Source organism: Pollachius pollachius (genome assembly GCF_949987615.1).
Source record: "Pollachius pollachius genome assembly, chromosome: 2".
NCBI lineage: Eukaryota > Metazoa > Chordata > Actinopteri > Gadiformes > Gadidae > Pollachius > Pollachius pollachius.
In genome coordinates, this window is record NC_136935.1 from 12,760,857 (window position 1) to 12,784,202 (window position 23,346).

The following is a 23,346-nucleotide window of genomic DNA, read 5'->3' on the forward strand; positions in this document are numbered from 1 at the left end:
TCCAATCATTTCAAACAGGGCCGATTGAAATGATTTTACGGGCGTAATACAGGCAGCCAAAGATACCAGATTTTTTTATTTTTTTTGTCAAAGCATTTGATTAATTCCTTGCTGTCGGGATGTAAAGAGAATTTTTGTATGTTCCAACCTAGCTTTAAAACCACTCCAATCGAAGCATTACTGAAAAACTTAACGGAAAACAACAAAATACCCGCATTTCCTTCAATAGATTTATGGCACTTTTTGAAAAAACATAGACAAAGTTAAGCCTGTATAAGGGTGATTCTTTTTTTCTGTAAATATTAAATCATCCCTCTCATTTTTCACGAATAGGACAACCTGAACCCATGGAGAGTGAAACCAAATGGCGTTATCTTTTAGTAAAAAGGTTATGACGAGTATCAACTCTAGCACATTGCAGAGTGTGCGAGAACAGGATTTAATAAAGGGGACAAAACATTCCTTGCCATTCATTCCATTTCATATCCGGCATAGCTGGTGAACTACATTCTGGTGTTGGTGTTTTGATCCAGCGCTCTCCTCTGTTGAACTCGATGTGCTCGTTCTCTCACAGGGAAATATGCATAACCAATAGTCCAGGGTGCCAGCTAAGTTGCTATATGTTGCTGTAAGAGAGGTCATGTGTACTTCTCTCAAAAAAGTTCATCAAGTCTAACTTGATATATTAACTTGTATCTTAATATACAAGTGGGAGAACCATATCATGGACTAGGAAGGGGCACAGGTTATAGGGACAGAGAGCAACAAGTTCCAACGTTGGATCAGGGAGGCGGTGGGGATCAGGAAACGGGCCCAGGAGACAGTAAACCGGGACGAGGGGGCATACATGCTGTCCCACACCGTGGATGCAGTTCTCCATAGAACGGACAGACAGCGGAGGACCAGCCGTCCTGCCTCTTCTGGCGGGACGGCTGGTTGTCTTTAACATCAGCTGACACAACACGCGTCACAGCAACAGCTGACGCTTCTGAAGAAGACTGCAGGAAGTAGTCGAAAGATGTCAGGTACAAACAAATGAATACTAGTCTGTTTACATGAACATACAAGTTAATGTGTACTTCTCATTGATTGAAAATAGTTGAGGGATTAAGAATGGTTATGCTTATTGAGGACTTAGAAACGTCCAACATCACATTTCCTTGATTGAAATTCCCAAAGATATATGACACTAAGATGAATTGATTGTACATTTAGTAATTCACCTAAATGTATTGTCGCTCCGATATTGATCGTATGCTTTGATTGGCCTCAGTCTCCCTTGGAACCGGCCTTGTAACAAAGCATCTGCTTAATGAATGATAGAAATTGTCTGGCATCCTCTCTTCTCCGGCCGCCCTGATTTGTAGTGTTGGGATGAGTCTTACGGGAGAGCAGTCACAGGTGTCGGGTGGCCTGTCAAAATGCCGGTGAGAAACAACTGGAATGAAGTCATGTCTTGCTTAAACGTCAGTTTGTGCATGCCTATAGCGTTACATCTGTATTCATGACATTAAGCCCTGCAAGTGTTGTAGGGTTTCATGTTAGGGTGTTGACAGATGTATGCCTCACCGATGTGCCAAGAGAAACGTAAAACAATGTGAGATGATTTTTACATGTGTTGTCGGTTTGTTGTTTGTCTGGTTGTTTGTTGATTGTTTGGCAGGTTGATATGTTGGGTAGTTGTTTACGGTTGGTCTGTTAATAGCTGGTTTGGTTGCTTTACTTATTCTTTGATTCTTTTCGACATCTATGTTGAGTTGTGTCTCTAGCTGTAGGGTACTTTTTCAGCGAGTTGGTCTAAACAATATCTACTGTAGTCATTACAAGATGCTACCTCACCAGAAATGTGCATGTGGATGCATGCACTCGCGTCTTTACGACATCATCTTGGTTGTTTGTGTAATTACTGTGAGAGGTGCTGACATCATCAGGTTAAAACAGTACTTGGGGGCATGCACATTACACACGAGACGGAGAAGAACGAAAAACAAAGCCATCACAGGGGTGTTTGTCCCTCCCTGGACCTTCTGAGGTCATCATGGAGAAACAAAGGCGTCTCAGCTAGAGACAAGGCTAGTTTCGTCGCTGGAGTTAAAGCTGTGAAAACGGTTTAATAGCTGTTTCCCAGCATTCATAGAAAACAGGAAGTGGGCGTTGTCGCTTCCGCTCAGAGATCATGTGAGTTATGTATAGCCGTTGGTTCTGTTTGCTTTCAAACTGAAAATCCGAGTTCAGGCATTTCGAGTTTTCCCACCTTTAGAAAACCAATCCATGAGAAATATACAACACTATACACAAGCCACTATACAACAGTCCCAGTGTATTATAGCTAATAAATAACATAAAATACACCTGATAGGCATAGCACTGATTATATATTGTTATTGGAAGTTTTGCGTAATATTAGGAGGGGTTTTTGGCTTCATGGATGCGATAGTTACCGGCAATATGAAAAATATTTATACACATTCTCCTCACTGAAAAAAGGGCGTCTTTTCCATTTATCCCAAATGATGAGAACTTGCTGATCTTATCTGTGAACCCATTATATATCTAACAGTGCACAACTTTATCATTGGCTGACACCTGTGAACAAACAGCTTGACTCCTCTTTCGAAAACAGTGGTGTTGATGTTTATAAAAAGAAGAGAGAGATAGCCTGGTTCAGGTCCAGGGCTGGTATCACTCCAGCAGACCTGCTCTGCTGCTATCGCTGTTTTAGCAGAGCTGTCCTCCTATCACAGAACACTGCAATCACAACAGGGGGCTTTTATTTTCCCAAACTGATGGCAAACAGGAAAGAGTCGCTGTTTTGGTGCCCCAGAAATAAAAACAAGGCATTAAAAAAAATCAATTGCCTCAGTGTGAAATAAAACAGGGATCTGTGTGTTGTTTCTATGTTAAAAAAAAAAGAGCAGCCAAAACCCCACATGCTATTTGTATGATTTCTAATGATTGTATAAATTCTAATGATATATGCTGTTTGCTATGCTATGACCTGTATGGCGGTTGTACTTACAAGTCCATGGAGTAAACAAGTAGATAGTGTTTCAGTTTTTTTGTTTTTTTCCAACTGTCCTCCTCCAACATTCATAATGACAAATTCTAAACCACCGAAGAAAGAAGCCATTGAATGTGTACACATTTCCATATACATGACCACATTAGAGAATAAGTGAATTAAAAGTACAGTCTCTCTTTTTTACCAAGAAGAAAGCTAGCCGATTCCAGTCTAAATAGACCACAGATTGTTTTTTATCCAAAATAGAACAGTTTCCATTGCCTGAGTTTCTCTAAAGAGCAAACAGAAACTTTGGATTTACAACTTCAAAGCGCTTTATAATCTCATATTTGCCTTGGAAGATATCTGATTCAAGCGGGCAGAAAGATGCCAGACCTTGTCTATTGTTCAGGTGTGACTTCACAGCAGGGGAACTACCCCCACCTCAAATAGCCGCTTTCATGAGGTTGCATGTGCAGTTAGCCGTTAGTTAAGCTGCTTAGTTACGGCTAGTAGTTACCACTACTCGTTATTTTGAAAGTTATTCTAGTTAAAGCTTATATCAACCAATTATTCAATGAATGAACCAAGGTAGTGATTGAATAGTGATTTGATTTGCGTGAACTATAGTGAGCAAGATATTTTAGTTTCATGTAAAGTTAGCTTTACATAGCATAAAAACAGAAAATAAAAGTATATGTGAAAGACTAGACAGCTAGCAAGGTAATTGAAGCAAACATAAAAGTGTAAAATGTGAGGGACAGGCAGGGGTATCTGATGGCCTTGAGCAGGAAACAGGAGAGGCCACATATGAGTGCTCCCTGTAATGGTATTAGATGGAGCGCCACATCAAAGCCGGACAGTTATTCAGAGCAGACGGACAGACAGTGTGTGTCCTATGGCATTTGTGAGCCCCCCTGAGTTGAAGAATGCAGGCTTGTTTAAGTGCAAAGCCGAAGACTTTAGGTATGGAATATTTGTCTGTCAGTAGATGCATATTTAGACCCTGCCTGTATGCCATTTATGGTCTGAAGAACTCCCTCCCAAAAACATTACCTTCAGCTGAAGTATGCTTCACATAAAGGGAGGTCCAAAAGGCCCAAGTATATTCCCCATTCCCTCAACAGGCAAACAAGAGAATATTGTTTTAAATAGTTTAAAATCCAAACAGTAACTTCTAGGCAGGACTTGAAATTACCTTTAATTGTAATTCAAATTGCCTAATTAAAGAGCAATCATCCAATTGCACTGCAATAAAGGGAGAAGACAAATCACTATTGGATGATGTCATTAGGCAATGTTAGTTTATATGTTAACTAACAACACCTGCTACCAATTAGAATTGATTCAAGTAGATAAGTGCAATGACCTGTTGCACCCCCAGAGAGAGTGTTCTTGCTGTGTTCAATATCTAATGTGTTTTTATTTTCTTTCTTCCAGGTAAAGGGGACATGGTACTGGACAGCGAGGTCGTCCTCACCAAAATGAAGGTCTTCCAGAACTTCAGCGAGAAGCTCCTTGTTTCAGAAGATTCCTTCTCCAACTCCTCCTGCTCTGTGTCCGTCTGTGAGCAAGAGGCCTCGGAGCCGAACAGAACCACAGAGGAGAACTCTCGCGTCAACGAAGGGCCCGGATCACCTTCAGAGGAGACTGCTCCCAACTACCTGTGCGCCATATTCTCAGACTCCCAGCTGCCCCGGCTGTACAAGTTTGAGTCGGAGGACTCGGGAGTGGAGCTCCCCAGCGGCGCCAACTCCCCATCCACGCCGACGGGCTCGGAGCAGAGCTTCGTGGTGCACAGCCGAGAGTCTTCTTGCGACTCCTGCCACCTTAAGGCTTCAGCTCCTGTTTCCGACGAGCGGGTATCGTCGAGCACAACGGGTGAGTCGGAAGAGAAACAAACCAAGGACGCTGATGGCAAGGACATTTGCGAGGATGTTGGTGACACCATTGGGGACGACGTTGTTGGCGACATTGTTGACAACGTTGTTGATGACGTTGTTGACGACGTTATTGACGATGTTGTCGACGACGTTAGCAGCAATGTTGGCGACGACGTTGGCGATGACGTTGTTGACAACGTTGGCAGCAACGATGGTGACGGTGTTGAGGACAATGGCCATGACGTTGAGGACATTGGCGGTGTCCTTGAGGACACCCTCCTCCAATCAACAATGACGGAGGAGGGAGTCAGTTTTTGCATGGAGCTGACGGACGTGACTGTAGTGGAGGACCCGGTGGAGGCCTGTTGTTCAGATGTTCTTGAAAGATCTCCAGATTCCGTGGCTCAGGTTGTGACTTCTGAACCTCAAGTGGAGGTTGAGGAGGAGGAGGAGGAGGAGAGACCAAGGGAACAGCCCAATGTGGAGCTCCAAGAAGGCAAGGAGGAGGAAGATGTGTTCCATCCGTTGACATCAGCCCTGAGGAAGAGCAGTACGAGTGACAGCCTTGAGGACTACATGGACGAGTGCTGCCGACTCAGCGAGGTAAGAGACTTATGAACATGGTGACATGTTCAGGCTCTGCTAGAAGATGTGTTCAAGTTCTTCTAGGAGACCATGTCTTGTCACCATGTCACCAGGAGATTCATGACTTCCTGTGTCATTATCTGTAATTATCACCCCGGCCCCCTTATTTACGGCATCTCAACTCGGTCACGGTAAACAACAACAAGACACTAATTTTCATCATGGTTGCAGAGGCATAGAAATTAAGTAATACATACAATGTACAGCACTATTTCAAACCCTCTTAGATAAAATTCTTCAAAAGGCAAGTCCTTTGAAGATTTTGATTCTTAAATGTGATTTAAAATTGAAGAGTTTGACAGCCTTATCTGCAGTTTAAATGCTTTAGAAAAATAGTATCGTAACGAAAATAAATGTGATATTTGACATGCAAAACAAAAAGCAAAGACCCCGATAATACATGATCTGCAGAAGTGATTTAAAAATACATTTGACAGTCTAATCTATTGACTTCAACAGCGGACTTGCTATGAGTTCCTGGTAAGTATGGAGGCAACGTTCATGTTCAGGGGATAAAAGAGATGGACTTCTTTACCTCGAGAAAGTGAAAACAGAGAATCATCTGAAAGAGCAGCTGATAGGTGTGTGAGCTGCACACCTGTCATAACCACCTGGAAACCCACCCCCCGCCCCCCCTTTCATTACCTGACCTGGTTCTCAAATTCATATTTAGAGATCTGTTCAAGTTTTTAATGCTAAAAAAAGGGTAGCAATGTATAACAAAAATAGAGTGGGATTGTGGAATACATATAATAATCATTTTTAACGTAGAAATGTACCAATATTGAGGAATAACAATCTATTCATTTAAGTATTGTGATGGTGAGCGATGTCACTATAGGCTTAACATAGTTATTTATTTGGCCGATTTGGATTTCTGGATCTCTGGAGCGGGGGGGCCTAAAAAGGTTTCATTTTGGTTTATTAATGGGTTCAAAATGCCACAGTAAAGGTAGACCCAACAGTTACTTCCATGACCTTCAGCCAATTTCCCAGCACAAACAAAGTTCTTCTTCGGTCATTGAATAAAAACAATAAGATAAGAAAGAAAAGGGAGCAATGAATCCAATCCGTGTTTCCAGGGCAGAGATCACAGGTACAGTACATTTCTTCACCTTTCACTCTAGCATCTTATAGAAACATCTTCCTCGACGTCGGAATCAAAGCTCCCAGGTATCTGAACAGCTTCCCGCCCCTCTCTTTCCTCCTGTCCTCCACTTTCTTCCACAACTATGTGACGTTCAAAGCAACCTTTTCAAGGGACCGGCCGGGGCTTGTATATCTCTGCGCCCGTCAGGAAAACCTAAACCACACGAGGGCGGATGGGGAGAGGTCCGCCACTCTTTACAGTACAAGAGAATGTTTTTTTCTACCCCCCCCATGTCACGCAGCACCTGTTCATCTGTGTTGAGGGAGCGCAGATTGCTCGGTAGATATTGTCACCGACCGCCGGCCCCTCTCTCATCTGAGGACCGGCCTATTCTCCCACGGGGGCCCCTCAAAACTTGCCGGCCTACCTGGATGCATCAAACAGGTGTCAAATAGCTCAAATTACTCACATATCTAGCCAGATAAAGGGCCTTTGATAGGGTGCGGAGGGCTCCTGCGGGGAAAGGAGAGAGTGGCAAGGGGTTTTCCTTTTATTTTTGCGTTCTCTGGGGCCCACCGCAGTTTGGTTTAGGAGGTTCATCGCTGACAGAGGAGGTACAGTCGTAGAAATCTTGGTTGTCGTCACTTGTCACCCTTGCCAATAATGTAATTCCTTTTAGTTGCTTTTGCTGGTAATTAAAGCCTGTGGTGCATGGAAGAGGTATATAATGGTAGGGCCACACACACACACACACACACAGAGGCTTAACTGTAGCTGGTTAGTCCAAAATTAAAAAAAAATATATATTTATCTGGCTCTGCCTCGCTGTAGATATGTAACTGTAGTTGTTGGGTTTTTTCCAGTTAATTGCAGGAGTATTAATATTTGTCTACCAGCGACGTCATTCATGTGGGATTGTTTATATGTTGTCTGATATCATGTTCTCTATGGAGTGAAATCAAAGCATACTTTCCTCATCAGCACTGAGCGGTAAAACCTGCCACAGGGATAAAACACCCTGACGCTTCGTTGCAAACCGTGCAATGGCCTCTTAGAAATTCCTCAGCTGTGGCGCATTCACAGTTAATTGCAGGCATGTGAAATTAATGTGAGATTAATTTCGCTCACCATGGACTTGTTTGAAGTGCCATTTATTTAAAAGGCATAGAGTGCGGCCGTTTTTCCACACTTGAGTCCAAATGAATAAGTAAAAGAGAAATAACCACTAGGTTTATCTCAAACTGAATCATTTATGTGAATCCCAGAACTCTTTCAAGCCACAAACACATGTTTTACTGCTGTCCAAATGCAAAGGGTTTATAAAAATGTAACAAACATTTGAACTAACATCACAAATGACGCATCATATATTTTTCCAACTGAAATGTAACACATTTACATAATAACGTAATGCAAAACTTTTGGTATGTGGTTCAAAGTGAATTACTGGCTAAACAGAACATAAGCTAGACCCAGAGCAAGGCAGGGGCGAGTGAATCAACTCTGAACAGTGACCTGGTGAAAGACATACCTCGGGGTATGCACACAGGAGACCACAGGAAGACGATCCAAAGTACCTTTCCCTCTATTGCTATCACTTCGCTCACCCCACATCTGGCGCCTCATTCCTTTCCATCCCTGTCATGTTTTCTGGAAGAGGGTTCGGGAAGCAGCCCTGAGGAAGAGAAGGTGGAAACATTGCAGATGAGGCCAGAGATGGAGGCCATGTTTGTTTCCATGGGATCTTCACTGTTATTCAGGGATCTCACATGCTCGCAGGTGCTTGGGACTTTTCCATCTCTTGATTTATTGTGGAAGGTTGAAGAATTATACAACTATGGATACTGCTTTACAAATGCAAGTTGTATTCTTGCACATCAGCATTTATGCAGCGAAAACGTAATACAACTGATTACTGTTGTACATAATACAAGCTGTATTTTCGCCCATTAGCATGTATGCAGCGAATACATAATACAACTATGGATACTGCTTTACAAATACAGGCTGTATTATCGACCATTAGCATGTATGCTGCGAATACGTAAAACAATTATGGATACTGCTTTACAAATACAGGCTGTATTATTGTCCATTAGCATCTATGCTGCGAATACGCATCATTTAAAAGTTTCGTTTTGGTCAAATGCTGTTTGACGGCATTGTTAAAACTTTGTTTGGATCTGAGGATGTGATGTATGTCCGATCCATTGGGACGGTGTGACGGTTTCATGTGAACTATCAAACCCACCCACAAGTTTTACATTCCGCCACATATTCCTACTTCAGTGCCCTCCTGGGACACACAGGGGAAGAAAGGAAACGGTGTATTGTCTGTGTGAATGGATGTGTTTCACTGAGTTTGTGACTCAACCCAAACAAACCTGGCCTCGCCAAGACCCCACACTGACACTTTTTAACGATGGATCTTCAAAGCATTTGCAAGCAAACGTCCTGAGAAAGAGAAAATAATTCAGGGGAATTACTTGATGCTAAAACATGTAGTGTAACCACGTCGTTCTACCTCATAGGAAACCAGTGACATGAGTTAGGCTGCTGTGTCCCATTGTTTGGTTCCCAGACCTCCGCAAGACACTCTCCAAAGCCATGGGTTTTTTTAGCGGTCAGTGGCACGGGAAAGGGGGCTTCGGAAGGGGGGGGGGGGGGGGGGGGGGGGAGGCCCCCAACCTGATCTCACATCCTGCTTTTGTTGGGACGCTTTTTGGAATGTTGACGATTGTGTAAATATTTGGTCGAAAATGACCTTCTCGGAATGCTTTTTTTTTGGTTTCCACACAAAAACGTGAACATCTGCACCTCCCGGGCCAAGGTGCGTCAGGCCGGGGCAAACACGTAAACAACCCCCCCCCCAGTGATTTCTTAACGGTTTACTTTGTACGCTTAACATTCTACAAAAATTCCATCCAAATTAAATTTCACAGTCTCGACTGCCTGGTTTCCAAGCAGCAGGCCTCTCATGGCACGGCGATCGCCTGCCAGTTAGTGTTAACAACAGTAAACCCAGTCTTTCCATATCTTCTATCTTATCTTTATCTCAGCTTTACAGCTTTAATAATCATAACAACGTTCCTGTCGGGGACCATGAAGCATACGTTAGCAGGGGCTATCTGGGATGCTTGAGTACACAGTACCCCATAATGCATCTTTAATTACAACGGGAACAACGACCCCACAATCCATCAACCAGCCACAGCTAAAACCCTACATTCTGCTTGTGGTATGTGATGATTATGCAATAAACGCGAGGAAGAGGAGAGCCCTGCAGATAAAGAGAGTGGTGTTTGTCATCCCGTTTCATTCCTGCTCAGTGTTAGTGCAGATTTACATAGACATGCCACCTCTGGGGCAGTGGAATGCTTTTACACGCTGTCAAACTGATACCAGGCATTAAAAGCATTCACATTATGTGGAACTTACTTCCCACTGATCAAACATGCGTAAAAGAGACATCAAGGAGGGTATTGGGTTTGAATCCTGCAGTCCTTTCACAGTCTGCTTAATCTTGTAATAGTTTGTACAGTACGACTAATACACTGTACTAGTTTTAACAATATTCTTGCATGTATGCTTAACATGTTTCACTCATACGCATAATCTGCTTTGGGTCAACGCACACCAGCTCCTCAGCAGAAGTTGTGTATCTGATCGAAGGAATGTGTCTAACCCCATTACAAATAGTTATACAATTACAGACAAACATTTTAAAGTGCAGACACATTAATTAGATCAACTCAGGAATCGCAAAACTCCCCATTAGGATCCGGGGGGGGGGGGGGGGGGGGGGGGGGTAATAAAGTACCCATCGTCTGTAATCGTAACTCTTGACATGGTTTTCTCTAGGGCCATAGTAACTCTTGACATGGCTCTCTCTAGGTCCAGCAGGCTGGCTCTAACACCCCTCTGGGCTCAGGCCTGGGCTACCTGGAGCACATCTGCCGGCTGATCGAGAAGATCGGTCATCTCCAGGAGACCAACCTCCGGCTGCAGAAGCAGATCTGTGGAATTCAGAAGAGCAGCCGGGCTGCCAAGACCAAAGAGGTATGGAGCGGTTGAGTGAAACTCACACACACACACACGCTCACAGACACGTGCACAAACACGCACAGGCACGCACACACACACACTAACACAATGTTTTGTTCTGTGTGGACGCCCGCCTTCGCTCCCAGCGAGAGGAAGTATTGACTTGTTTTCGAGCCTGATTCCAGTGTGAGTTTTTTGCTTCCAAGTGGACATAGTTCCCTCTGTCTCTGGGTGCCTATTGATATAGTTGTGCTAACAAGGCAACAGTATGTTTGTTTTCTCTCGCTTAGCATCTGGAACAATCTAGATGTTTAGATTGGAATCAAAGAAAACCTGGACTAAATTAAAATCCCCTGCCGCCAAATGGAAATCCATAAACAATTGTTTCTCAATTTCAGCAGAGGTATTGAAAGAGCCCTCAACATAAACAAATGGTAATAAATATACTTTAATAATGCGGAAAAAGTAATTCCACCTGTTCATTTCTTTTGTCCTATTTTTACTGGACAAAAAAGCAAGGATAGTATAATAGTATAGTCATTTATAAATATATTCTGTCCTGAACGGAAAATGCCATTTTGCGCCATGGGGATGGAAACGCTTTCAACTGCAGCTCTGTTTGAGCTCAGCAGGAACTTAGACAGGACTTCAAAGCCTTCAAATATGGGTCGAAATAAAGGAATGAGAGAGAGAGGAAGAGAGTGAGAGGAAGTGGAGAAGAATAAAAGGCTTTGTTTATAGAGAGAGAGCGATATAGATGGAGTATTTTAAATTGTCATTAACGCAGCCATTTCTCTGAGGTTTCTCACTCTGAACATTCATATATAGACGACAGACATTTTCCAGTTATGTAAGGAATGCCGAGCTCCAGGTGGATCTATAATCCAGACCCTTTGGGACAAGGTCAGTCCTCCCTTAGACCACACCGGGTCTATCCCTAGTTGCCGTCCCCTGGGTTCTGCTGGGCCTCTCCACATGACTCCGCCACGAGCCATTCAGAGTGGTGGAGTGGAGACATGCCCCCACGACTGATCCAAGGAGGGCAGACCCTGGACCTTTGAACGGGGTTGAGGTCCCCTCGGGGTGTAGGGGTCCACTAAGGCCACGTTCAGCCACAGCACAGTGAGCACAGCTGGACAGAGGAGAGGTATGGCGGAGGACCCTGTTCCCACACATTGTGGGACATTTCTGGACCACCGGGGAATTTAATCTACAGCACCGCATCACCTGTCTATCAATGTATGGATGAGGGAGACCTACATCTTATTGCAGAGTGGATGATTAGGAAGATATATCCAGTTGCATACGGATGCGCCTGAGTGTATTCCCAAATGCATATATAGCAACACAGACATGCTGAATCTGGCCATTATCAATTCACCCCAGAATTTGCTGTTAATAGCAAGCTTTACAAGTAAACGGTTCCCCAAAACCAGAGACCTTTTAAAGGAGGATCCAGAGCTAAAGTTAGCTCATTCAAATACTCAAAATATCCTCAAGTCTTCTTATGGCTCTTCCCCTGCTTCTAGACCTCAACACACTTTGATGATGATTGCCGTAATCCCCCCCTCTCAACAGTGGTATGGGGAGGAAGGGGGGCAAGGCCATGGGTGAGTGGTCTTTTGAGGGGCCAAAGGAACCCCCTTTTGGAGTCTGATGGAGGTGACCCCCCCAGGGAGGCAGGCATGGGTAGGTGGGAGGGGGGGAGGGAGAAGGGAAGGACGAATGGAGGGAAGGAAGAAAAATTAAGAATAAAAAAGGTAAGGAGGAGGAGAAGAAGGAATGAAAAGGAAGGAGGGAAGTAAGGATTGTAAGGAAAAGATGTGCAAGGTATTTAAGGTGGGGGTGTTGGTGTTGGAAAGGGATCAGTATGTGGGTGTTTGACTACTTGGGAAAACCAAGGGAAGGACAGTCTTCCTGTGGGAGAACGTATGGAGGAGAGCTTCTCTCCTAACAAACCAAGGAGTGACTTCAAAGTGTTCCATCGAAATTAATTTCTTCAAATTCAAACAATGACACCTCTGTAGGTGATGCAACAGACCTCCGAAAAGGGAGGCTGTGGAGATGATTGTTGGGGAGGGAGCCCGTTAACAAGTGTTGTTCCAGTGGGTCATCGGCTCTGCTGTGCCAGCTACGCTGAGCGGTATCTCCTGAGCATCTGGGACAGATTCCCCGCTAAACGGTGTGAGGAAACAACTTCATCTATCAAGCTTACTACCGTGACATAATATATGTTACGGTATATTTCCAAGTCCCAATTGGGATGTGAGCGTGGGACATAAGGAGAAGCAGGGACTAGGATTTGATCCTTCTGGGATTTGATCTGATCGGCCTGAAAAGGAGCAATCATGCGAGCCAGCTGTGTGATCGCTGGCCCGTTGAAAGCTTTTGTATGAGGGGAGAACAGGAAACATGTTATGGAATTACAGTGTGAGATGTTAAGCCTGCCGACGTGGACCACTTGACGTCATCACAACATTGATTCAGCTGTGGAGAGGGAAGTTACCCTGATAGATGTTATCGCTAGTTTCTTGGCATGCGTTGTTGAAAAGGTGACTAATAAGACTGTGGAAACAATCTCAGTGGGTGAAAAGGTTGTTTTTTATTTGATGGTCTCGACTGTGTGTAGCGTGTAGGCAAGGTGCCTTCACACTGACCTTCAACCTTAACACTAAACCTTGTAGCGTGTCTGTAGTAAGCTGTCCTGAATCCTGACTTTGGGCTGTCATGGGAATCAGACTATTGTTGCTGTTGCACATATGGAAGTGTGTTATTGTCCTTGCGGTTCATAAGTATGATCTGAGGGCTGACTGTGAGCCAGAGTTATGTTGTCATCCTCTATTGTCTCGCTAACTAAGGAAGGAGTAAATCTCGGCGCCACAAACAGTGGTGGACACACACCTGCTAACACGTGCACTTGCACCACGCACAAGCTCAAACATCTGTTCAAAACAAAACTATTTATATCATGTTTGCATATTCAGTCATTTAGTAGACACTTCTGTGGCTTTGGACAACCAGCATACTTCTGCTGCCACTATAGCCACTGCACTCGACTTATGCCCCCTTATCAGTTATTACAATCATTATAACATCTAAATATTATATTAAATTTATAATTATTATTGGATTGTATCATTACTTTTTAATAAATAGCAGCTATTGCAACTATCATAAATGGACAATTTGAGCAAATGGAGACATGCTTGTTGACCTTTTTACTGTTAAGTTACCCTTTCAAATTAAGAGTTCTAGAAGGTCACCTGTATCTTACTCTCTCTTTCCCTCTCTGTGTCTCTCTATCACTAGGAGTTCTTCCAGCACCACTGTACTTGTGGAGCTGCCGGGCTGGCCCATCAGGAACCTCCTAAAAGACTCCAGAGGAACGACTTCCTGTCACTGAGCGGAACCTTGTCGGACCTGTCTACTATCCACGAGGTCACCCGCCGGCCCCCGCTCTCTGACGGAAATGGTACATTCCACAAATGAATACAATTTATTAAAAATGCACACAATTAAGTATTTTTCTCTGCCCCAGAAAAATTGAATAGAGTCAAATTCAGTCAAAAAGCAATACAATAATATTAAATTGAATAGTTTATGATACATAATATAACACTTAACCCTGGAAAGGGTAAAGGAAAAACTCAAACTTACCAGACCAAACCTTCCAGGGCCATCTTTGAGGGCAAAAGGTGTGGAATGGGCAGCCGTATAACGCCTAAAGAGAGCTCTTTTTCTTTCATTAGAAAACATTTGATATTTCAGTTGAACCTCTATGAAAAGAAGGGAAAAAACGGAGGTTCTCAAAGCGTTCCATGTGGGACTCCACCTCCACACCATCCTGTGTGTGTCCACTCAGAGTTTCATAACCTGCTCCAGAGGGACACATCAACACACACACATTACCAAGTATTACACTCAATGTTTCTCTAGAAAGCTTTTTTGTCTTTCTTTCAAGAAATAGATCTGCTCGGGTTTGTTTGGGAAAAAGAGGGGGCTTTTCACTGTACCCTTGGGTTTCACAAAAACTGGTGACCTATTGGTCACCCCTTTCCCTCTCTCTGTCCAGGTGTTTTAATGTTCACCTTGTGCGTCGCTAGGCACATGGCGCAGCAACGTGCGCACTATGTTGGCTCTGTTTTTTTTTTTTTTTTACGGAGACTCTCGTGTGTGTGTGTGTGTGTGTGTGTGTGTGTGCGTGTGCGTGTGCGTGTGCGTGTGCGTGTGCGTGTGCGTGTGCGTGTGCGTGTGCGTGTGTGTGTGTGAGTGTGTGTGTGTGGGGGGGGCGGTTGGGTTTGACATATTTTGGTGGCCCCATCACCGAAAGCGTGTGTGTTTCGGGTTGAGCGGAATTCCTGGTATTCTACTTACGAAACATGGAGCGTACAGATTCCCGGGAACGCTGGAATTCCTCCATTTCCTCTGAGACTCGATCCCGGGTTTTGAAAATTACTTAGGGTGGAGGAAGAAGCAGGAGATTCAGCCTGGAAATTGTTAAAACCTGTCAATTTTTGAATATATTAGGGTTACAATAAAGATAGAAAACAACCAAAATTACTTCAGACAAAAAAATATTCACAAAAAAGGAAAATTAAAGGAATGAATACAGAAGGTAGTGTTCACTTTGTTTCAGGATTAACACACGTATGTAAACAACAACTACTATTAAACCTGCACCATGAACCTTTACACTCTAGCCATCTCTTCTGTATGAATTACATTTTATTTGTATCCTTTTCAACAATCTCAAGAATCTAATGAAAAGAGATGAATCAAACCAGATTATTTCTTGTCCAACCAGAATCAACAAAAGTGATGGTTGTAGTGAAATAATAACCTAGGGTTAGGGTTAGGTTTACAGAGACACCAACATAACAAAAGGGTCACAACATGTCTCATGTGGACCGTAGAGCAACATGGAGGCTTTGGTCACATTGTCAGACCGTGATAAGAGAGGAAGCATGGTGTGTGTGTGTTTGTGTGTGTGTCTGTGTGTGTGTGTGTGTGGGTGTGGGTGTGGGGGTGTGTGTGTGTGTGTGTGTGTGTGTGTGTGTGTGTGTGGGTGTGGGTGTGTTTGTGTCTGTGTTGGGAGGTCTTCTGGGACACTGATTTACATCACCGTTTGTCAAAATACTCTTTACTCCCACTCCCACAATCCTGCACTGAGTACTAACATGTGCACGCAAAAACACACACACTCATGCACATACTCACAAACAGCCACATACACTAACATACACACACACAGAAGCACGCACACACATACTCACGCTTTAGGGAGTGCACTAAACCACACTCAAACATGTGCCCACACAAACTCACAGACATGCAAACATATACAATGGAAAAACAAATTTAGTTAAAAGCACTAAATCAACAAAATAACTTTTTGTTTTGTATTCACTTATTCATGCTTTCTGTGTGTTTTACTCAACAGATTGCAGACATAAACAAATGTCTCACTCACCTTCTTAGCCTAGTGGCTGAATAAGAATGAAATTGGTTAAATCTGTCAATTCATATTGTGTGATAATATAGTTAAATATATAGTAGCATTTCTAGATTTCATATATATATATATATATATCTATATATATATAGATATATATATCCCAAGACTTTTATAAGACATGTTGATTTGATAGAAAACGTGAGGCTTATGGCTGAAAACACACAAAAGTCCCCAGGAGAAAGAAATCCACTGAAAACCCAGTGCGGCTCAACGCTTAATATAAAACACACGCCTCTGTCCCCGGACCTGAGGCGACGGGTGCTGACTTCCTGTCCCTCTGATCTCTCTCTCTCTCTCTCTCTCTCTCTCACCCTCTGATCTCTCTCTCTCTCTCTCTCTCTCTCTCTCTCTCTCTCTCTCTCACCCTCTGATCTCTCTCTCTCTCTCTCTCTCTCTGTCACATAGGCAGGGCCCTTGGCCCCGTGCCCCTGTGGAGGCGGGGCCAAAACCGCAGGAGCTACACCGAGGGAGAGACCCGCTTCCTCTGTGACCTAGGGGCAGAGGGAGGACCCCCTGTCCCCCAGAGACGGGTAAGTCCTGGTCCCAACACTGAGGACCACTGCACTCTAAAAACACACCATCACACACATAGTACACCAAATACGGACCAAAAGAAGGTCAGGTGGATGGATGGATGAATGGCTGCGGATGGATGGATGAAAAGATGGATGAATAGGAGGGGGCCAGTGGCAGGATAGTTTGATGCATGGATGGTTGGGTGAACGGATGGATGGTTGGCAGATGGTTGGGTGAATGGATGGATGGATGGTTGTGTGGTTGGATGGATGGATGGAGGATGGGTGGATGAACAAGACAGATGGACAGTTGGAATAATGGACGAATGGTTAAATGGGTTTATGGGTGGATGGAAGAGTGGATGGTTGGCTGGATGGATGGATATTCAGGGAAGAGGTGCAGGGGCACACACAGGATAAAATAAGATCTGTTAAGATACAGGTGATAAGATAAGTATGCTTAAGGATGACCTGCTTAGGATGACATGATAATTAGGTATTTAGGTCATTAAGGATAGTAAAAAAATTGTGAAGTAGCACAATTTACTACATATACTTTATAGAGGGAGTGAAAGAGGGAGAGGATATCTTCCCATACAAGGGTAACATATTTAATGAACTACGCTCTACTAAAATATATAAATTAGGTTCCTATTCTTGTCTGTCTGTTATGGTATGTTTGAGCCCTCTGTTTTTTCCACATGGAGACCAGACGCTCAGATAGTATTTTACCTGACATCACCAAATCAAAAGCAGGAAATTAAATCTGTCTGTGTGTGTTTGTGTGTGTGTACAGCTGAGTGAGAACTACACATGGGGACGAGTCAAAGACCTTGTCAGGAGAGCCAAGCTCAGGAACTCCAGCAGCAGCAGATTGGGACTGTCACCCACGTCACTGAAGATGTCCTGCCCCCAGCTGTACAGGTAAAGTACTGCCCCTATATGTACAGGTGAGGTACTGCCCCCATATGTACAGGTGAGGTACTGCCCCAAACTGTACAGATGAGGTCCTGCCCCGATATGTACAGCTGAGGTACTGCCCCCATCTGTACAGGTGAGGTACTGCCCCCATCTGTACAGGTGAGGTACTGCCCCCAGCTGTACAGGTGAGGTACTGCCCCCAGCTGTACAGGTGAGGTACTGCCCCCATCTGTACAGGTGAGGTACTGTCCAAACCTGTACTGGTGAGGTACTGTTCCCCAGAATGTCTCCCTCCGCCAATAGCTGGTGGTAGGTTTCATTTGTAGTTCGGTAACACGGAGCATCTTGAAAACTAGCAGAAGTCCTAGTGACTTTTGAAAAAAAATAAAGACTACCCACTCATCATATAACCGTAGCAATCATAAATATGAGTAAAAGAGATTACAATTAAAATGAGGTAATTTTATTCCCGCAGTCTGAAGATTATCATAACCTAAATGTTCTATTTTATTTGGAAATTTGATTATTATCCAAACAAATTTAGAATCATAATAACAAAATGAAAGCTTTGTGCTTGACAATTGGAGTCGATGGGAGCCAATTTTTCACAAAGTCAAAACCGCACTACGGTACACTGAGTGCATTGTACTTGTACTCTTTGGTTAATCTGTAAAGCTGAAATGGCACCAACTCAAAAGTGTTGAAAAGGAGCTGTGCTTACCTCCTCCGCTTGCCGAACAAAACAAGGCATTTAAAAAAGAAGCGATGGAATGCAAGTTATTTGACTCTATTGAATAACAGCGTGGTCGCAGCAAAGCAGGGAGAGCAGGGGAAGGAGGGAAAACAAAGGCCTTTGGGGTTATTTTGGGGGTCAAATGTGTTGACAGCGGTGGCCGACGCTGAACGACAAGTGACGGTTTGCTTGCGTTCGATAGGCCAACCGAAATTCCTGAGCCCTCAACTGATTATACGTGGCAGATGTGTCAACAGACAAATGCAATTTTTTTTGTAGTTTTAAGAAGTTGAAGACAGGATTCTCGTAGGAGTTTGAGGAGAGAGAAACAAGTAAAGAGAGATCCGACTTTGGCCCCTCGCTTCTCCGTTTATTTCTCCTGATGTGAGCGGGGTGCCTCTCGCTAAAGGATCTTGGCATCGGCCCGTGGGGAACAGGGGGGAGGCAGGGGTGTCAGGGTTGAGGTATTCCTAGGATTCCTCGGTGGATTTAAAACGCTGGGGTCTGGAAAGATATGGCAACCAGCCAGCGCTCATTTAGCGAGAGCAAGAGCACTCCTCTCAGGAATAAACCAAATTCTAGATTAGGAATCCGATGAAAATGCCTTCAGCAATACAATGTGTTTTCCCCTCTAAAGGCCTGATCTGGGACCGGTGGACCTTCCCAGGAGCAGGAACCGGAACTCCATGATCACCCTCGGTCAGCAGGACCAACTGGACCTTAGCTGGCTTCAGTAGGGATGACAGAGGTAGGGCTTTCCGCTTGCCGTACACACACACACACACACACACACACACACACACACACACACCACATCCCTAACACCACCCACCAAACTGACTAATAACTAACTGACGGTTAACTGAAGACACTGCTTACAGAAACTAATTAGCTAATAGTAGTGACCATTATTTAACAGTTGAAATCATCTTATAGTACCTAACTATGTAGTTTGAGGAATCATTCAAGATTATTATTAGCATAAATTTCACAAAGTTCACACAAACAAAGGCCTAATGAGCCCAAGACAGCCGATTATTATTATTATGATTATATTATTAACATGAATTAAACCTAAGTAATATAACACAGTGAGCTCCCATTAGTGATATTGTTTAATGGATGACTCATGGTGAGTGTTTAAGTAGGGGAAGGCAGGGATGGGGGCTAGGGTTCATATGGGGGGGCATGTCTCAAAGAATAGATGAAGAGGCAGCACTTGTCCTCGAAGGAAATAATGAGTAAAAGAGAAAACTGCCAACACTGTGTGTCTTTGGCCTCCCCCCCCCCCAACCCAGATATGATCCAGATGGCCGCGCGTGGGAAGAGTCTGCCCCGATGACAATGATGAAGAGGAGAATGAGGATGGACATGGAGACGTTGAACACAAGAGAGATTTCAAGGCTGGAAAATGAAGAGGTGGAACTGAACATTTCAGGAATGGGATTTAAAAAAAAAGAATAATGAATAAATTACTTAAATAAAAGGCAGCACTCCTCATAAAACATTGAATCGGGGTAGGTAATCTTGCACGCAAAAAGGGGGCTGATTTCTGCATTTATCCAAATATATTCAGGCTACGATGGGACAAGGAAAATAATTTGCTTTGATTTGGAACTTCCAGTATACTTCTGTATAATCCTCTTATTCAATCTCTGTTGAACTGAAGTGACAGAGGTGCAAGTTTATATTAAGAAAAAAACGCTTCAATACAATGTTCATCTGCATGGCGGCCATTTAGGCTTACAAGCTGATCATAAGAGAGGAAACAGTAACTCCACTGTTAAAATGATGGGATTATATCTGAATCAGAGCTCTCAGCAGTGTGCAAAATCTAACAGTCTATACAGATTATCCATCCAATGTGAAACATACAAAGCCTTTTGCTAGCTGCTTTTCATCTGTTTTCATCCTGTTAATGTGTACATAATGGCTGTACAGTGTATGTGTGAGTGTTTGTGTGCACACGGGAGAGTGTAAGTGCTGCGTCTGCGTGCAGTTTAAAATAATAAGGGCTGGTGAATTCTGCTGTCAGTACAATAATAATATTATTATTTAGCTTGTTATTAGCTTCATATATATATATATATATATATATATATACAAGAACGGTGAAATAAGCACCTCTCCTCCTCTCCTCCTCTCTATTCTCCAAGGTCATGTGATCTTTCACTGTGTGATGTCACTGAGCATCTCTGGCATCCAATGAGGAGCAATGGCCATGTTATAATTAGAGTTACTCAACCAATAAAATGCAACTCTTGTTTTTTATTTTTTTTACATTGTATTCATTTATGTACGAAGGTAGGGTAATTTTTTTGCTGTGTGATACAGAGGCTGTATTAAGCAATCTATTTATTTGACAACAGTGTCTGATAAACACACATCTCAGTGCGTAGGGAACGACGAGAGAGAGAGCAAATATAACTTTGCTGGTAATACTCGAGAAATACTATTGTATTTGCATTATTTGAATAAGAGCATCGATAAGGTGTTGTATTTGTACTTAAAGGGAATAATATTTGTATACTTTAAGTGGTTTATTTGGTTTTGCGTTTAATAGTCAACTAAAAGTAGAAAGGTTACGTGGGGATATTTTTAACTATTTGTGAGATACAGTGATGTGGGGGAGTAAATGTTTGACACAAGATACTGGGCCTATATGTCTATGTATTGTATATATCGGTTGGTTTCTTTGAATCATTTATCAAATTATTTTTCAAAATAAAGTTCAAGTGAAAACAATCCGCTGTAAGGATGCATTTTTACCTGTGTATGGATAGAATGTGGGTTAAAGGATCTATAATCAGCCAAAAGTATGCATCATTAAAAAAATGTAAATGTTAAAAATCCAAAAACAACAACAAATGTTTTCACGCAATTGTGTCCTCCACAAAACCGCTCTGACCTCTTTTGGTAGCAGTTAGTAGTGCACCCAAATGAACATTTATTGTACACTTAAATGCACTACCGGTTTAACCATAAAAACATCTCACGGTGCTGATTTACTACTGTCTCACATTCCAATATTTTGCCAACAATGAGCTCATGAAATATGGTGCGGTCAGCCTGCATCACAGAGATAAATAGAGACATTGTTTTGCAGGATATGGAGGAAACACAGTTACACAATTTTTATGTGTACACATCATTCATTCTATTCCACTATATTCCAAGAATCCAGTAAAAGAGCTTACATTGCGACATAAACATACTTTATCAAGTATCAAGTATATTATAGCCATTTCAACAATATAGAAAATACAGTTGATAGGAATATGTTTTGGTATGCTCACACAGCAACAATCACAACACAACATAAGACAAAATGCCAAAAACGGCACATAAATAACAAGAAGTACAACGCTTAACACACATAAAAAACACACAATGCATGGTTCGCAGAGAATTGCAGCAGTAAAGTACAGTACAGTAGTGCAAAAACTGCAAAGTGAGGTAGACTATAAAGACCGTGAAGTGCTTAGTGCTTGTTCAAGTGGCGTATAGCTTGTAGATAGGTACTATCCCTAAAGCGTGATGTTTTACCTGTGATGCTTCTGTACCTCTTCCCTGATGGTAAGATTGTGAATAAGTGGTGTGCTGGATAAGAGGGGTCAGAGATGATCTTTCAAGCTTTCCTGGAAATTCTGGTGTCATAGTGCGAGTCTATGGTAGGCAGACTACAGCCAATGATTATAGAGGCCCTGCGTACTACCCTCTCAAGCTGTTGTTTGTCCTGGCTGGAAGCACTACCATACCAGACCAGGATGGAGAAGGTGAGCACGCTTTAGATGGCTGCCCGATAAAAATGGGTCATTCCTGCCTGACAAACCCCAAATTTTCTCAGCTGACGGAGGAAGTATAATCTCTGATGGGCTTTGGAAATAATAAGACTGATGTTCGGGTTCCATGGTAGGGACTGGTGGATAGTGGTGCCTAAGAAACGGAAGGAGGAGACCCACTCCACGACTTGGCCATTAATGGAGATGGGAAGGTGCTGGCCTGCCTTTTTCCTATAGTCAACTATGAGTTCTTTGGTTTTGGTTGTATTTAGGATTAGGTTATTGTCTTCACACCACTGCACCAGCTGTAGATTCCTCCCCATCAGATATGAGGCCTATGACAGTGGTGTCATCTGCAAACTTTAGCATTTTGACAGATGCAGAATTTGATGTACAATTGTAAGTGTAAAGAGAAAATAGTAGAGGTGACAAGACCCACCCTTGTGGGGCGCCAGTGTTCAGAACCCTTGGTGATGGCACATTATTCTGGATTTTAACACACTGTTTTCTACAGGACAGGAAGTTTAAGATCCACTGACAAAGTAGAGCATTAACTCCTGCGGCCAGGAGAAAGTTGTACATTTTGACAGGAATGATGGTATTAAAAACCGAGCTAAAATCAATGAACAGTACACGGGCATAGGTAGACTTATTGTTCAGATGTTGCAGAATGAAATGTGTGCAAAGTGAAACTGCATCGTCCGCTCCTCTATTAGCCCTGCAGGCAAATTGGTGAGGGTCTAGCGTGATGTGTGTCAAGTACCTACAGACTAGGCGCTCAAGGACTTTCATAACAACAGAAGTAAGTGCAACAGGCCTGTAATCATTAAGACAGGTTATGTTACTTTTCTTGGGCACTGGAATGATCATAGCTGATTTAAAACATGCAGGTAGCGTTGCTGTGTTAAGAGACCAGTTGAAGATGTAAGTGAGTATAGAAGCAAGCTGGTCTGCACAACTCTTTAGTGTAGCTGGTGTCACACCATCAGGCCCTGCTGCTTTGTTGATGTTCTGATGCCGTAACAGTCTACGGACATCATGCTCTGGGATGGAAAAGGGAGAGTGCCCATCCCACAGTGGTTGCGACAGAGCACTTGTCTGGGCACCATTGTTCTCAAAACGGCAGAAAAAGTCATTAAGTCGCTCTGGCAGGGAGGAGTCACAGTCAAGAACGTGATGTTTTGTCATTTAGTCAGTGATCGCCTGTAGGCCTTGCC

At 43.2% G+C, this 23,346-nt stretch overlaps 1 protein-coding gene across 1 annotated transcript in view; it reads left to right on the forward strand.

Moving 5' to 3' along the window:
- The window catches only part of LOC307070659 (uncharacterized protein), a 28,942-nt gene extending 7,872 nt beyond the window's left edge, over nt 1-21,070 (forward strand). The window contains exons 2-8 of the mRNA XM_079729228.1: nt 4,442-5,487; nt 10,514-10,678; nt 13,973-14,135; nt 16,584-16,708; nt 17,490-17,617; nt 18,985-19,095; nt 19,646-21,070. Of these exons, the coding sequence (XP_079585354.1) occupies nt 4,442-5,487; nt 10,514-10,678; nt 13,973-14,135; nt 16,584-16,708; nt 17,490-17,617; nt 18,985-19,084 (1,727 nt within the window). The 3' untranslated portion in view covers nt 19,085-19,095; nt 19,646-21,070. The remainder of the gene's footprint in view (nt 1-4,441; nt 5,488-10,513; nt 10,679-13,972; nt 14,136-16,583; nt 16,709-17,489; nt 17,618-18,984; nt 19,096-19,645) is intronic.
- The last annotated feature ends 2,276 nt before the right edge of the window (nt 21,071-23,346 follow it).